The sequence below is a fragment of the Pan paniscus genome, chromosome 1 (assembly GCF_029289425.2).
Source record: "Pan paniscus chromosome 1, NHGRI_mPanPan1-v2.0_pri, whole genome shotgun sequence".
In the NCBI taxonomy this organism is placed as follows: domain Eukaryota; kingdom Metazoa; phylum Chordata; class Mammalia; order Primates; family Hominidae; genus Pan; species Pan paniscus.
In genome coordinates this window covers 180,721,623-180,734,920 of record NC_073249.2, presented here as the reverse complement: position 1 = coordinate 180,734,920, position 13,298 = coordinate 180,721,623, and the positions used below count along the sequence as shown (strand labels likewise).

At 40.3% G+C, this 13,298-nt stretch overlaps 1 protein-coding gene across 3 annotated transcripts in view; it reads right to left on the bottom strand.

Moving 5' to 3' along the window:
* PIK3R3 (phosphoinositide-3-kinase regulatory subunit 3) overlaps positions 1-13,298 on the bottom strand; it is a 92,831-nt gene that overhangs the window by 30,592 nt on the left and 48,941 nt on the right. For all 3 annotated transcript variants that reach the window (XM_003812754.5, XM_034964046.3, XM_014344920.4), the window contains 2 exons: positions 10,333-10,441; positions 7,212-7,310 (listed from right to left, as the gene is read on the bottom strand). In XM_003812754.5, the coding sequence (XP_003812802.3) occupies positions 7,212-7,310; positions 10,333-10,441 (208 nt within the window). The remainder of the gene's footprint in view (positions 1-7,211; positions 7,311-10,332; positions 10,442-13,298) is intronic.

Below are 13,298 nucleotides of genomic sequence, written 5' to 3'. Positions count from 1 at the left end.
GTCACGTCCCCTTCTCCACATTCAGCAGCTCAAGTATAGGGAAGGACTAGGTGGAGAACTGAATTTAATACCGTGTTGGAATTTAGTCTGGTGACTACACTGGAGGAAGAGAGGAGCAAGTTTGTTAAGGATATATTCACATGGGTAATTTTAATAATAATGTACATGGACTCTAAGCAGAGATGAGAGAAGGAATGAAGGAACTGAAGGTCATGCTAGTCCTCCTTGTATCTCAGCACCTAGTCCAATGCCTGGCAGATAGCAGATTCTTAAAGATTTGTTAAGTATCCAGATTTTCTACAACAAATACTATTTACCAATTTAAAAAATAAGAGCTATTGAACTGAAAAATCTCTATTTCTTCACTACCTACTACTCTCTGCAGTCTGGTTTTACTCTCATTCCTCTCATTTAAGAGTCACCAATGACTTTGAACAAATTCAGACTCTGTCCCCTTCCTTTATCCCAGGCCTTCCTTCTCCCTCACTCTCTCCCTTCTTAATATTTCATCCTTCCATAACTTTGATGAAATTATTATTTTCTTTCAACATCTCAAACCACTCTTCCTGTCTCCTCCAACCCTAGTTATTCCCTAAAAAAAAATTTTGCCTTCAGCCTCCACCTTTTAAATTTTATATATTTTTTTCCATAAAAATCCCATTTATGCATATGGTAGCTTGACTCTTTTTTTTTTTTTTTTTTTTGAGACGGAGTCTCGCTCTGTCGCCCAGGCTGGAGTGCAGTGGCGCGATCTCGGCTCACTGCAAGCTCCGCCTCCCGGGTTCACGCCATTCTCCTGCCTCAGCCTCCCGAGTAGCTGGGACTACAGGCGCCCGCTACCACGCCCGGCTAATTTTTTGTATTTTTAGTAGAGACGGGGTTTCACCATGTTAGCCAGGATGGTCTCGATCTCCTGACCTCGTGATCCGCCCGCCTCGGCCTCCCAAAGTGCTGGGATTACAGGCGTGAGCCACCGCGCCCGGCCTAGCTTGACTCTTTCTCTGGTCCTGTACTCTCTCCTAAGCATTAAACCTAAATTTCTAGCTATATCCTAGATACATTTTTACCTTGCAGTTCTGGAGCAGCTAGAAGTCAACATCTATCCCCGCGGTAGCTCACGCCTATAATCCCAGCATTTTGGGAGGCTGAGGCGGGCAGATCACCTGAGGTCAGGAGTTCAAGACCAACCTGGCCAACATGGTGAAACCCTGCCTCTACCAAAAATACAAAAATTAGCTGGGCGTGGTGGCACACGACTGTAATCCCAGACTCAGGAGGCTGAGGCAGGAGAATCACTTGAACCTGGGAAGCGGAGGTTGCAATGAGCCAAGACTGCGCGCCATTACACTCTAGCCTGAGCAACAGAGCAAGACTCTGTCTCCAAAAAAAAAAAAAAAAAAAAAAATATATATATATATATATATATATATATATATATATACACATAGCGCCTGATCACAATTTCCCTGCCGAAAAAATGCAGTGGTTCTCCCCACCTACCTACAACATTAAATACAAACTCCCAAGTTTTGGAATTCAAGGCCCTCTTAAACATGACCCCTTTCCTACCTCCTATCCCCTACCACTTCTTCTTCACAAACTTTATCTTTTAGCCAAACAGGACTACATCTCACAGAAAGCAGCTATAAAATCTCACCTCCGTATATTTGCTCCTATTGTTATCTATTCCTGCTACTCCCCTCCCACTTTCTACATGTCCAAACCTATCCCCTTCTTCAAGATATTCTGCAAATGTAATCTCTTCTGTGAAGGTCAGTTTTCTACATTCTCTTAACAAAGATATCTCTTTTCCTCCTTTCAGTCACCAAAGCATATTTTGTGAAACTCTCCTGCTATTAAACTTTCACTCAAAGCCATTTTCTCATTCCCTTTGTCCTCACTAGATTATACATTCCCAGAGACAAAAGTTTTAACTCATTGTTAGATACCCTGCAGAGTAATTAGCACTAAGTTGCAACTATTTATTAAATTGAATTAAGATCATCACTCTTCTGCCTTGCAAAAATCTATCAAGGCCTAGCTCAACTGTCATTTCCTGCGAGAAACTTTCTCTCTGTCTTTCTCTCATTAATTCTTTCATTCAAACATTTACTCAACACCTATCAAACACCTACTGTATGTCAGACCTTGTGATAGATACATGAAAACTTTCAAACATTCTTGCTAATGCTATCAAGTGATAAATGGATAAACAAAATGTAGTATATACATATAGCAGACTATTATTCAGCCTTAAAAGGAATGAAATTCCACAACTTAGTGTGGGATTAAAACCATTTTCCAGATAAATAAGAAGCATATTCATCTATTAAATAAGTATTTATAAGCTGGGCATGGTGGCTCATGCCTGTAATCCCAGGACTGGGGAGGCCAAGGTGGGAGGATCACTTGAGACCCTTAGTGTGAGACCAGCCTGGGCAACATAGTGAGACCTCATCTCTACAAAGAAATTTTTACAAAATTAGCCACCAGGCATGGTGGCACACCCCTGTAGTCTCAGCTACTCGGGAGGCTGAGGCAGGAGCCTCAAGGCTTCAGTGAGCTATGATCACATCACTGTACTCTAGCCTGAGTGACAGAGAGAGACCCTGTCTCAAAAATACAAATATAAATATATAAATATATATATGTGTGTATATATATATATATATATATATATATATATATATATATATATTAGGCATCCATTCTCTAATGCTTACCCAGTATCAGGCACTAATCTAGACACTGGAGATACAGCAATCATTAAACAAAATCCCCAACCTCAGAGAATTTAAATTGTAGTAGGCCAAGACAGACTAGGTGGGAAGGGAGAAGAAAATAGACAGTGAGCTGCCCATACAGTGAATTAGTCAATGCCACAGGTCTACATGAGTCAGACTATTCTGACTGTTGCTTTGCTTCTGCTGTCTGTTATGATAACCATGTCCACCTTGCCTTTGTCAAATGAGTCCCTTCACTTGGCCTCTGCTACCCTGGAATCCAGTTATTCCCATTGCATTTAAATTTTCCAATTGACTGACTGCAGTTTCCATTTTAAGGTCCGGCCTACAGAGAAGGGCAATCATGGCATTTAGGGATGATGGGGTTCTCCTCACAAATCTGTTTCTCAAAGTACTGCTGAAAAGTATGTGGTCTGGACTCACCCAGTGTAAATAAGTAGATTTTAAGTGACAAATCCACTGTAGCAACCCAGTCTCCTGCCTAAGCCTTTGAATCTCTTCCTCTGTGTTAACCAAGGTAGATCAGACACCTCCAGCTGGCTCACAGTAGGCCATCTTTTCATCCATGTTTCAGCCAACTAACCAAATAAACCGTTGCCTTTCTTTTTTAAGACGGAGTCTTGCTCTGTCACCCAGGCCGGAGTGCAGTGGCGCGATCTTGGCTCACTGCAACCTCCACCTCCCAGGTTCAAGCGATTCCTCTGCCTCAGCCTCCCAAGTAGCTGGGACCATAGGCGCATGCCACCACATTCAGTTAATTTTTTTTTTTTTAGTATTTTTAGTAGAGACGGGGTTTCACCATGTTGGCCAGGCTGGTCTCTAACTCCTGATCTCATGATCCGCCTGCCTTGGCCTCCCAAAGTGCTGGGATTACAGGAGTGAGCCACCATGACTGGCCAACTGTTGCCTTTTCTAACTCCCTGAGCCACAATATTAAATGCAGAATGTGTTTGGTGGGCCAAAAACAAATTCAGCTGGGCGCGGTGGCTCATGCCTGTAATCCCAGCACTTTGGGAGGCCGAGGTGGGCGGATCACGAGGTCAGGAGATCGAGATCATCCTGGCTAACACAGGTGAAACCCCGCCTCTACTAAAAATATAAAAAATTAGCTGGGCGTGGTGGCGGGCGCCTGTAGTCCCAGCTACTCAGCAGGCTGAGGCAGGAGAATGGTGGGAACCTGGGAGGCGGAGCTTGCAGTGAGCCGAGATCAGCCACTGCACTCCAGCCTGGGCGACAGAGCTAGACTCCGTCAAAAAAAAAAAAAACAATAAATTCAGCCTGACTCAACTTTATGTTCCTTCCACCATTATCTCACACCCTAAATACACCCTAAATATCTATTCCCATACATATTTTCCAGATTTCTCCTTGTATAAATTAGAAACCTCAAGTAGCTTTTTTACCATGTAGCACATCTCCTCACGAGTAAAACTTTGTACCTCATCTTTAGGGGCTGCTGGGACTCAAGTCTAGCTATAGGTCTAGAAGCAAAGAGGTGTGGTGGGGGTGGGTCCTGAGAAGACTCAGCATCCTCTGGCTTAGCAGCTGCCTAGAGGAAGGCCATTATGGTTTCCTCAGGCAATGCAGAGTCAATCCCCTCAGACAAAGGTGGAAAGGCCAGTGTAGGGGGGATGCTGTTACTGGGGGTGGGAGGCCATTTCTGCTGGCAAACAAGACTCATCAGAATTTAGGAGCTCAACGTCCCCAGCCTCATCAGGGTCTTCCCACACATCCCCATCCAAACGTATAGAATTCCATCTTTCCCAACCAATGCCCTCATTTTAACAGCAGATACCTTACAAGGCTGATATTTCACCTTTGATTGTAATTCAGCTAATCACATGATGAGAGTATGTGTTTGATTTTGTGCAATTTCAGACCTTTGGCAACAGAAGAGAAGATTCTGACTTAGGGCATATTTAGAAGCTCTTGGGCTATTTATGGCAGAGTTGGGGCCAGGAAATCAAAACCCTGAGCTCACCCCTTTCTTTCATCACTTCGTCCAGCAATATTAGAAAACCTTGGTTTTCTACAAACGTTTGACAGTATCAAATACAGGGTTGCCAAGTTCCTTGCCTCTTACAGGTGGTAAATTAGAAGTATCAAAGGCAGATATTTAGCATATCGCTATACAAACAGTTCACAGCATGGACTGTCAGTGCTCTCTGTACTATTAGAAGTAGGGTCCTTAGCATTTTTAAGTCTCATCAAATTAAGAGAGCCAATTCCGGGAACCCCAAAATTAATTAAGGAAACTCATCCTTAAAATTCTCTTCCTCAGGCTGGGCACAGTGGCTCACGCCTGTAATCCCAGCACTGGAAGGTCGAGGCAGGAGGACTGCTTGAGCCCAGGAGTTTTGAGACCAGCCTGGGCAACACAGGGAGACTCCATCTCTACAAAAAATAAAAAACACAAAAACTAGCTGGGTGTGGTGGCATGCGCCTTTGGTCCCAGCTACCCAGGAGGCTGAGGTAGGATGATCACTTAGGCCTGGGAGGTTGAGGTTGCAGTGAGCCATGATCATGCCACTGCACTCCAGCCTAGGAGACACAGCAATAACCTGTGTTAAAAAAAAAAAAAAATTACCTTCCTCTAGAATCATTCCTGGTACCAAATTTGTGTTAATCAGAGTTCTCCAGAGAGACAGAACCAATAGGAGAGAGACAAAGATAAATATGAGGGGATTTATCAGGGGAATTGGCTCACATGTTTATGGAGGCTGAGAAGTCCCATTACAGGCCATCTGCAAGCTGGCATGCCAGTAGTGTGGCTCAGTCCAATTCCTAAAGCCTCAGAACCCAGGAAGCCAATGGTATAACTCTCAGTCCAAGATTGAAGGCCTTGAGAACCCATAGGGGGTGAGGAGGATTGGTATAAGTCCTGGAGTCCAAAGGCTGGAGTTCTGATTTCCAAGGACAGAATAAGAGTGTGCTCCAGCTCCAAGACAGAGAGATAAAATTTTTTTCTTTCTTTTTGTTCTATCCTCAGCCAATTGGATGATGCTTACCCACAGTGAGGGGCGATCTTCCTTACTCAGTCCACTGACTCAAATGCTAATCTGCTCTGGAAACACCCTCACAGACACATCCAAAATAATGCTTTACCAGTTCTCTAGGTAATCCAGCCAAATTGACACTTAAAATTAATCATCACATATATTAAGGCCATGGGACAGGACAAGCTCACCTTAAGAGAATGAATACAGAGAAGAAAAGGAGGCCCAGGTCCCAAGCCCTGGAACACTTAAAATTTAGATATTGAGCAAAGTAGCTTAAAGTTAGGAAGAAAATCAGGAAAGTGTGACGTCTTAACAGCCAAAACAATAAACTGCTTCTAAGAAGAAGTGTCTATGACTAATGCTGCTAAGAGGTCAAGTAAGGTAAGAAGAGAAAAGTGTTTAGCAGTCTCCGTGGAGTGGTGGAGACAGAAGCCTGAGTGGAGTAGAGGAAAAATTGTGTTCAATGAATTACTGTAGAACACTGATTAGTCAGCACAATTCAAGTGCAAAGGTATTAATTTCTTTAGCTCTTTACCAGAAACTAAAATAGTGCCTCCAAATTTATGCCATACTAGCATAAAATGAAGCATTATTTTTCCTAAAGATATTAGGCTGGAAAGGCAGCAAACAGCCAGATGAATCTGGATTTAAACTCTTCCTCTACCACTTTCTAACTATGTGACTTTAGGCAAGTTCCTTAACCATGTTAACCCTTAGTTACCTCATCTATAAAATGGGAATAGTAATAATACCTACCTCATAAGGTTGTTGTGAAGAATAAATGATCTATTGCATGTAAAGGCCTTAGTACAAGAAAGTTAGTCATTGTTATTGTTACTGTTATTTTCTTTTTGTTAAATATTTCCTTTTTAAAAAAAATCATAAGGCTTTACTGTAACTGGGCTACTTTAATTATTAAAATTAAATGTGGAAATTTCTCATGCAGTTTTCTTAACCTTTTAAAAATATGTGCAAATATTAAAAAATCATATATCCATCACTTAAAAGACTCTAAATATGCCCATATGAAAAGCATGATATAGGCTAGGAACTGCTTTATCTTCAGCATATCCTCATCAACCAAAATTATGTTGAGTTCTGCTTTCTAAAGTCTGCATTAAGGAAGATAATAGGGTTATTCAAAGGATAGATTCATTTTTAACCTTAGAATATGCCCATGACTTCTACTTCCTTTATAAGGTCAACAGTATGCTTCCTACTCCCTTACATTTTGGGATTTTAACCTTTTCATTTTCTTTCTACATTTTTTTAAGTCGCCATTTTTATACAAAATGTTTAAATACTTAATGTATAGAAAAAAGAATTAGCCAGACTGGAAATTATGTACATAAATTAAATGAAAATATGAAAAATTGTATAGATAAAGATTTAAATACAGAAATGTCTGTATACCCAGAACTAAAATAACATCAGTAGAGAACTAGCCAAAAGACTGAAAAGTACTTACCGCAAAGTCAAAGTATAATCTCCCTGCATTTTTGTTGAGGCATCTCGGACCAAGAAGGTCCCATCTGGCATATCCCGCAATTTGTCATTTACCTCCTCCCTGAAGAACAGAATTATAAGAAAAATGAAAAAATGTCAACACTGGTGGCTTCGGCAGTAGGTGTGCCTTCTTTACATGTTACTACTAAGGCAGCTTCGGCAGTAGGTGTGCCTGAGGTTATAGAATAACGGAGCCATTTAGAGGTCATTTAGTTCTTCCCTGCATTAAATATGCTCTTTCTGTTTTGATTTTTGGTGTTACGCAATCTACAGAAGAGCTATTTGATTTTTAAACTCTTCCAGATTTCAAATGTGTGTAAGAGATACTGTTTCCATCAAGCCTTTAAGGGTTTCCTTAGGCAGGTCTGAACTTGTAAAGTTTCAGGAAAAAAACAGTGGCTGTTTAGAAAGAAGGTTATATTTAAGCAACAGTGGCAGCTGTTTCTGAACAGAAGGGGGAAAATTCACTAAGTTCATAACCTTTCAATAGGATAGTCTCCTAGTTTGAATTTGTCCCGATAACAAATTCCTTCTGTAGAGTTGATTTAGGACTTTAAGGCACAACACTAGAACACTTAAAGGAAATGGCAGGGCATAAAAGACCCTTGAATCATATCAGAACCACGTGATCTTAAAATTAAAAAAAAGACTTTTATTGTACAATATTAAAATAGAAATATTCTAACCAATTTTAAAATAAAATGGCTGGGTGCAGTGGCTCACGCCTATAATCCCAGCACTTTAGGAGGCTGAAGCAGAGAGGTCACTTGAGGTCACGGGTTCGAGACCAACCTGGCCAACATGATGAAACCCTGTCTCTACTAAAAATACAAAATTAGCCGGACGTGGTGGCAGGGCAAGTGCCTGTAATCCCAGCTACTTGGGAGGCTGAGACAGGAGAATCACTTGAACCCAGGAGGCGGAGGTTGCAGTGGGCTGAGACTGCACCACTGCACTCCAGCCTGGGGGACTGAACGAGACTCTATCTCAAAAAAAAAATTTTTTTAATGAAACATATTAAGTCCTCTTCAAAAAGTTAAACACAGAATTACCTACCATATGACCTGGCAATTCCATTCCACTACTGGGTATATACCCAAAATAACTGAAAGCAGGGACTCAGATATGTGTGCACCAATATTAATTGCAGCATTATTTACAACAGCCATAAATTAGAAACAATCTAAATGTCCAGATGAATGGATTAAAAAAATATATAACATATACATATATTAGCCTTAAGAAGGAATGAAATTCTGACACATGCTACAACATGAATGAATCTTGAAGACGTATGAAGAAAGTGAAATAAGCCAGTCACAAAAGTACAATTATTATATGATTACACTTATGCAAAGTACCTACAATTGAATTCATAAGACAGAAAGCAGAATGGTGGTTGCCATGAGCTGAGGGAGGGGAGAATGGGGGGTTATTGTTTAATGGGTACAGAATTTCAGTTAGGGAAAATGAAAAAGTTCTGGAGATGGATGGTGATGATAACTGCACAACAATGCAAATGTACTCTTAAAATAGTTGAAATCGTAAGGGTAAAAAAAATTAAATAAATACCATTTTGGTAGAGGAAGAGAACAGAGAAGAGAAAGGGATAGGTAAGTGTTCTGAGTAATACAGCATCAACCTGGAAACTGATTTGACAGAAATGGATAAGGCTTTAAAAAGAAAATACATCTGAGACCCACTAAAGCAAGTTTAACAAGAAAAAAATTTAGTAAGAAAATACAATATTCAAATTAAATGTATATAATTCCCTCTTTAGGTTCAAAATTACCTAAAACTACACTTTACCCAGAAAACAAATCTGTCCTAGAGTCCTGTTTATCAAACTGGGGTGTGTAAAGAGACTGCATCAAATTCACCCAGGGAATCTGTTAAATGCAGATTCCTGGGCTCCACCTCAATTGATTTTTGTGCATGCAAAGACTTTGGAACCACTGGCTTAAGAGAAAGAAAGGTACAGAAATGTTAAGTACCCACAAATATTTTTAATTCTAAAACACATGTAACTATCCTAAATGTCTACATGTCACTTATTTAGAAATCCATCCTCAATATAGTATTAGAAGTAATAATCACACCCATAATTTAAAGATTTTCAGCCAGGTGCAGTGGCTTACACCTGTAATCCCAGCACTTTGGGAGGCCAAGGTAGGTGGATCACCTGAGGTCAGGAGTTCGAGACCAGCCTAGCCAACATGGTGAAACCCTGTCTCTACTAAAAATACAAAAACTAGCAGGGTATGGTGATGCATGACTGTAATCCCAGCTACTTGGGAGGCTGAGGCAGGAGAATCGCTTGAACCCAAGAGGCGGAGGTTGCAGTAAGCTGAGATCATGCCACTGTACTCCAGCCTGGGCAACAGAGTGAGACTCCATCTCAAAACAAATAAATAATGAAGATTTTCTTGTCACTTTTTCATGGGAAGAAAAGTATTAAGACACTAATGAAGCGTTCCCATGCAAAATTTTTTAAATGAGCTTTTTCTTTTTTTTTTTTTTTAAGAGACAGAGTCTCACTGTCGCCCAGGCTGGAGTGCAGTGGCACTATCTCGGCTCACTGCAACCTCCGCCTCCCAGGTTGTAGCAATTCTCCTGCCTCAGCCTCGCAAGTAGCTGGGATTACAGGCGCATGCCAACACGCCCAGCTAATTTTTTGTATTTTAGTAGAGACAGGGTTTCACCGTGTTGCCCAGGCTGGTCTCAAACTCCTGAGCTCGGGCAATCCACCCACCTCAGCCTCCCAAAGTGCATTGCTTACAGGTGTGAGCCACTGCACCCGGCCTTAAATGGTAATCTTTAAATAACAATTAGTAGAGCATTACAATGCTCTTTTTTTTTGAGAGTTGGGGGTCTTACTCTGTTGCCCAGGCTGGAGTGCAACAGAGTGCTCTCTACAGCCTCGAACTCCTGGTATCATGTGATTCTTCAGCCTCAGCCTCCTGAGTTGCTGGGATTATAGGCGTGAGCCACCATGCCCAGCTTAAAATGGTTTACTTTAACTACTAATTCTCAAAAATGACTTTTTAAAAAACTGCATTCAATTACAGTAGCATTCTAGTTACCTTGAAATATCCCCCCAGTACCATTCTGCATCCTGAAGAGAAACAGAACTGTCCTTCATTCCATTTGGAACTGCTGAAGTCATTGGCTTAGGTGGCTTTGGTGGAAGAGCTAGAAGAGAAATGAATATTACTCTGTAGATGTAAATTATTTACTGTTTTCTAATTTCCTCAGGAGCAGCTCACTAACCAAGGTATATTAAGATTCTAATAATTATCAATCAAATTGAGTATTATTTTATGTTAAATGTTAGCAACAGAAGGAATCCTTTTGATTGCCTAAAAAGTGAAAATGTCAAGATATTTGTTTTTTTCCTTCTTATGAAACATTGACTTCTAAGTCTGTAAAACTTCATTCACATCTCTCAAAAGACAACATGCAACCCCTTTCCAAACAACTCAGTCCAAAAGCCACTAAGTGACCAATGTACAACATGAGGATTATAGTTAATAACATTGTATTATATACTGGTAATCTGCCAAGTGAGTAAATTTTAGGTATTCTTACTACCAAAAAAAAGGGTAACTATGAAATGATGGGTATGTTATTAATAATTTGCTCAACCGTAATAGAATGAACCCCCTTGTCTTGGACTAGAATTAGAGCTACAGATATCAACTCATGAATTTCAACGTATATAAACATAAATATGTAAATGTCTATACACAGAATACATATATTCCCTAGCTCTGTCCCGAGACAGAGATTCCCTAACCCCCGGGCTGCGGACTGGCACTGGTCCACGGCCTGTTAGGAAAAGCGCCACACAGCAGGAAGTGAGCAGTGGGCAAGCGAACATTACTGCCTGAGCTTCGGCATTAGATTCTCATAGAAGCACAAACCCTACTGTGAACTGCACATGTGAGGGATCGAGGTTGTGTGCTCCTTATGAAAATCTAACTAATGCCTGATGATCTGAGGTGGTACAGTTTCATCCTGAAACCAATACCCCCAGCCTAACCCCACCCCAGCAATGAAACTGGTCCCTGGTGCCAGAAAGGTTGGGGACTGCTGCCCTGAGAGGTCCTGGGGGCAACAACACCCCAATATGTACACTGAGCACCTAGACCTTGCTTTCTAATAACATTCTCTACTAAAAGGAACCAGGGCTCTTTGAAGAAATGGCTGATTCCAGGGACAGAATAGAGCAAGTACCATATGAGCCTGAACATCATCATGTGCCAAAAAGGAAGGAAGTGCTCAAAGAATGGGAGAGGCTATGTTAAAAGAACAAAACAGCGAGCTGGAAGGGGCTCTCACTGACCAAATCTGGAACAGCTGGCATATCAATACAAATAATAATAGTAAAGAAATATAACTCATTAAACAAAATAGGAATATATGTGTTCATGCAGATATAAATAAATAAATAAATAAAAGAAACAAAGATCGATGAGGACCAAGATTACTGTTATCTCAATATACTGTCCCACAAAATCCTAATTGCAAAAGGAAAAACAATAATAGTGAAAAAGCCTGGCAAATACCACCTTAATCAAGAATCAAGGTTAATATTAGAAATAATGGCAAAACTGTGGGCCCCAATACAATGCACTAAAAAGGATGTAACATCACTTCTGTGACATTCCTGCCAAATATGTATAAACTGAATCTAATCATAAAGAAACATCAGACAAACCATGATTGAGGGGTATTCTACAAAATAACTTACCTGTAATCTTCAACAATGTACAGGTCATGAGGGTCAAGGAAAGACTGAGGAAATGTTTCAGATTGAAGAAGACTAAAGAATCCTGACAATTAAACGCAATGTGTAATTCTGGACTGGATCTTTTTTGCTATTAAGGACAACACTGCGACAATGGGCAAAACTTGAATGGGATCTGAGTACGACATAGTAGTAGTACAGCAGTGTTAGTTTTCTGATTTTGATGGTTATATTGTGCTTCTGTAGGAAAATGTTCTTGTTTGTGGGAAATACACACAACATGGTCATCATATGGCATCACGTTGACAACTTACTCTTCAAATGATTCAAAAAAATTATGTTCTTTGAACTGTACTTGTAACTTTTTTGAGATTGTTTCTTTTTTCTTAATTTAACCAAAAAATTGTAAGCAATCTTGGGGGGAAGGAGAACAATGTGAATATTTCCCCCCAAAGAGAAGTCCCTTAGTTGGCCGGGTACGGTGGCTCACACCTGTAATCCCAGCACTTTGAGAGGTGGAGGCGGACAGATCAGCTGAGGTCAGGAGTTCGAGGTCAGGAGTTTGAGACCAGCCTGGCCAACATGATTAAACCCCATCTCTACTAAAAATACAAATATTAGCTGGGTGTGGTGTTGCACACCTGTAATCCCAGCTACTCGGGAGGCTGAAGCAGGAGAATTGCTAGAACCCGGGAGGCAGAGGTTGCAGTGAGCCGAGATTGCACCACTGCACTCCAGCCTGGAGACAGAGTGAGATTTTGTCTCAAAAATAAATAAATAAAGAAATAAAGTCCCTTAGTCAACTGATTTTCAACATGGATGTCAAAATAATTCAATGAGGGAAAGAATATTCGTTTTAACAAATTGTTCTGGAACAAGCGGATATCCACATGCAAAAAGAATGAAGTTGGATCCCTGCCTCACACCAAAATTAACTAAAAATTGATCAAAGACCTAAATATCAAGACCTAAAACTATAAAATTCTTACAAGAAAAAATAGGCTTAAATCTTTCTGACTTTAGATTAGGTAATGGTTTCTTAAATATGACACTGAAAATAACAAGAAAAAATAGATTAACTGCATCAAAATTAAAAACTTCTGTACTTCAAAGGACATCATCAAGAAAGTGAAGAGACAACCTATAGGATGGGAGACCGTTTTTGTAAGTAGAAATGATAAAATATATTTTTGTAAATATTTGTAAATGTATCTATAAATATATTTTTGTACTTGTATCTAAATACATAAAAGAATCCTTTCAATTCAATAAAAGACAAATGACCCAATTAAATATGGG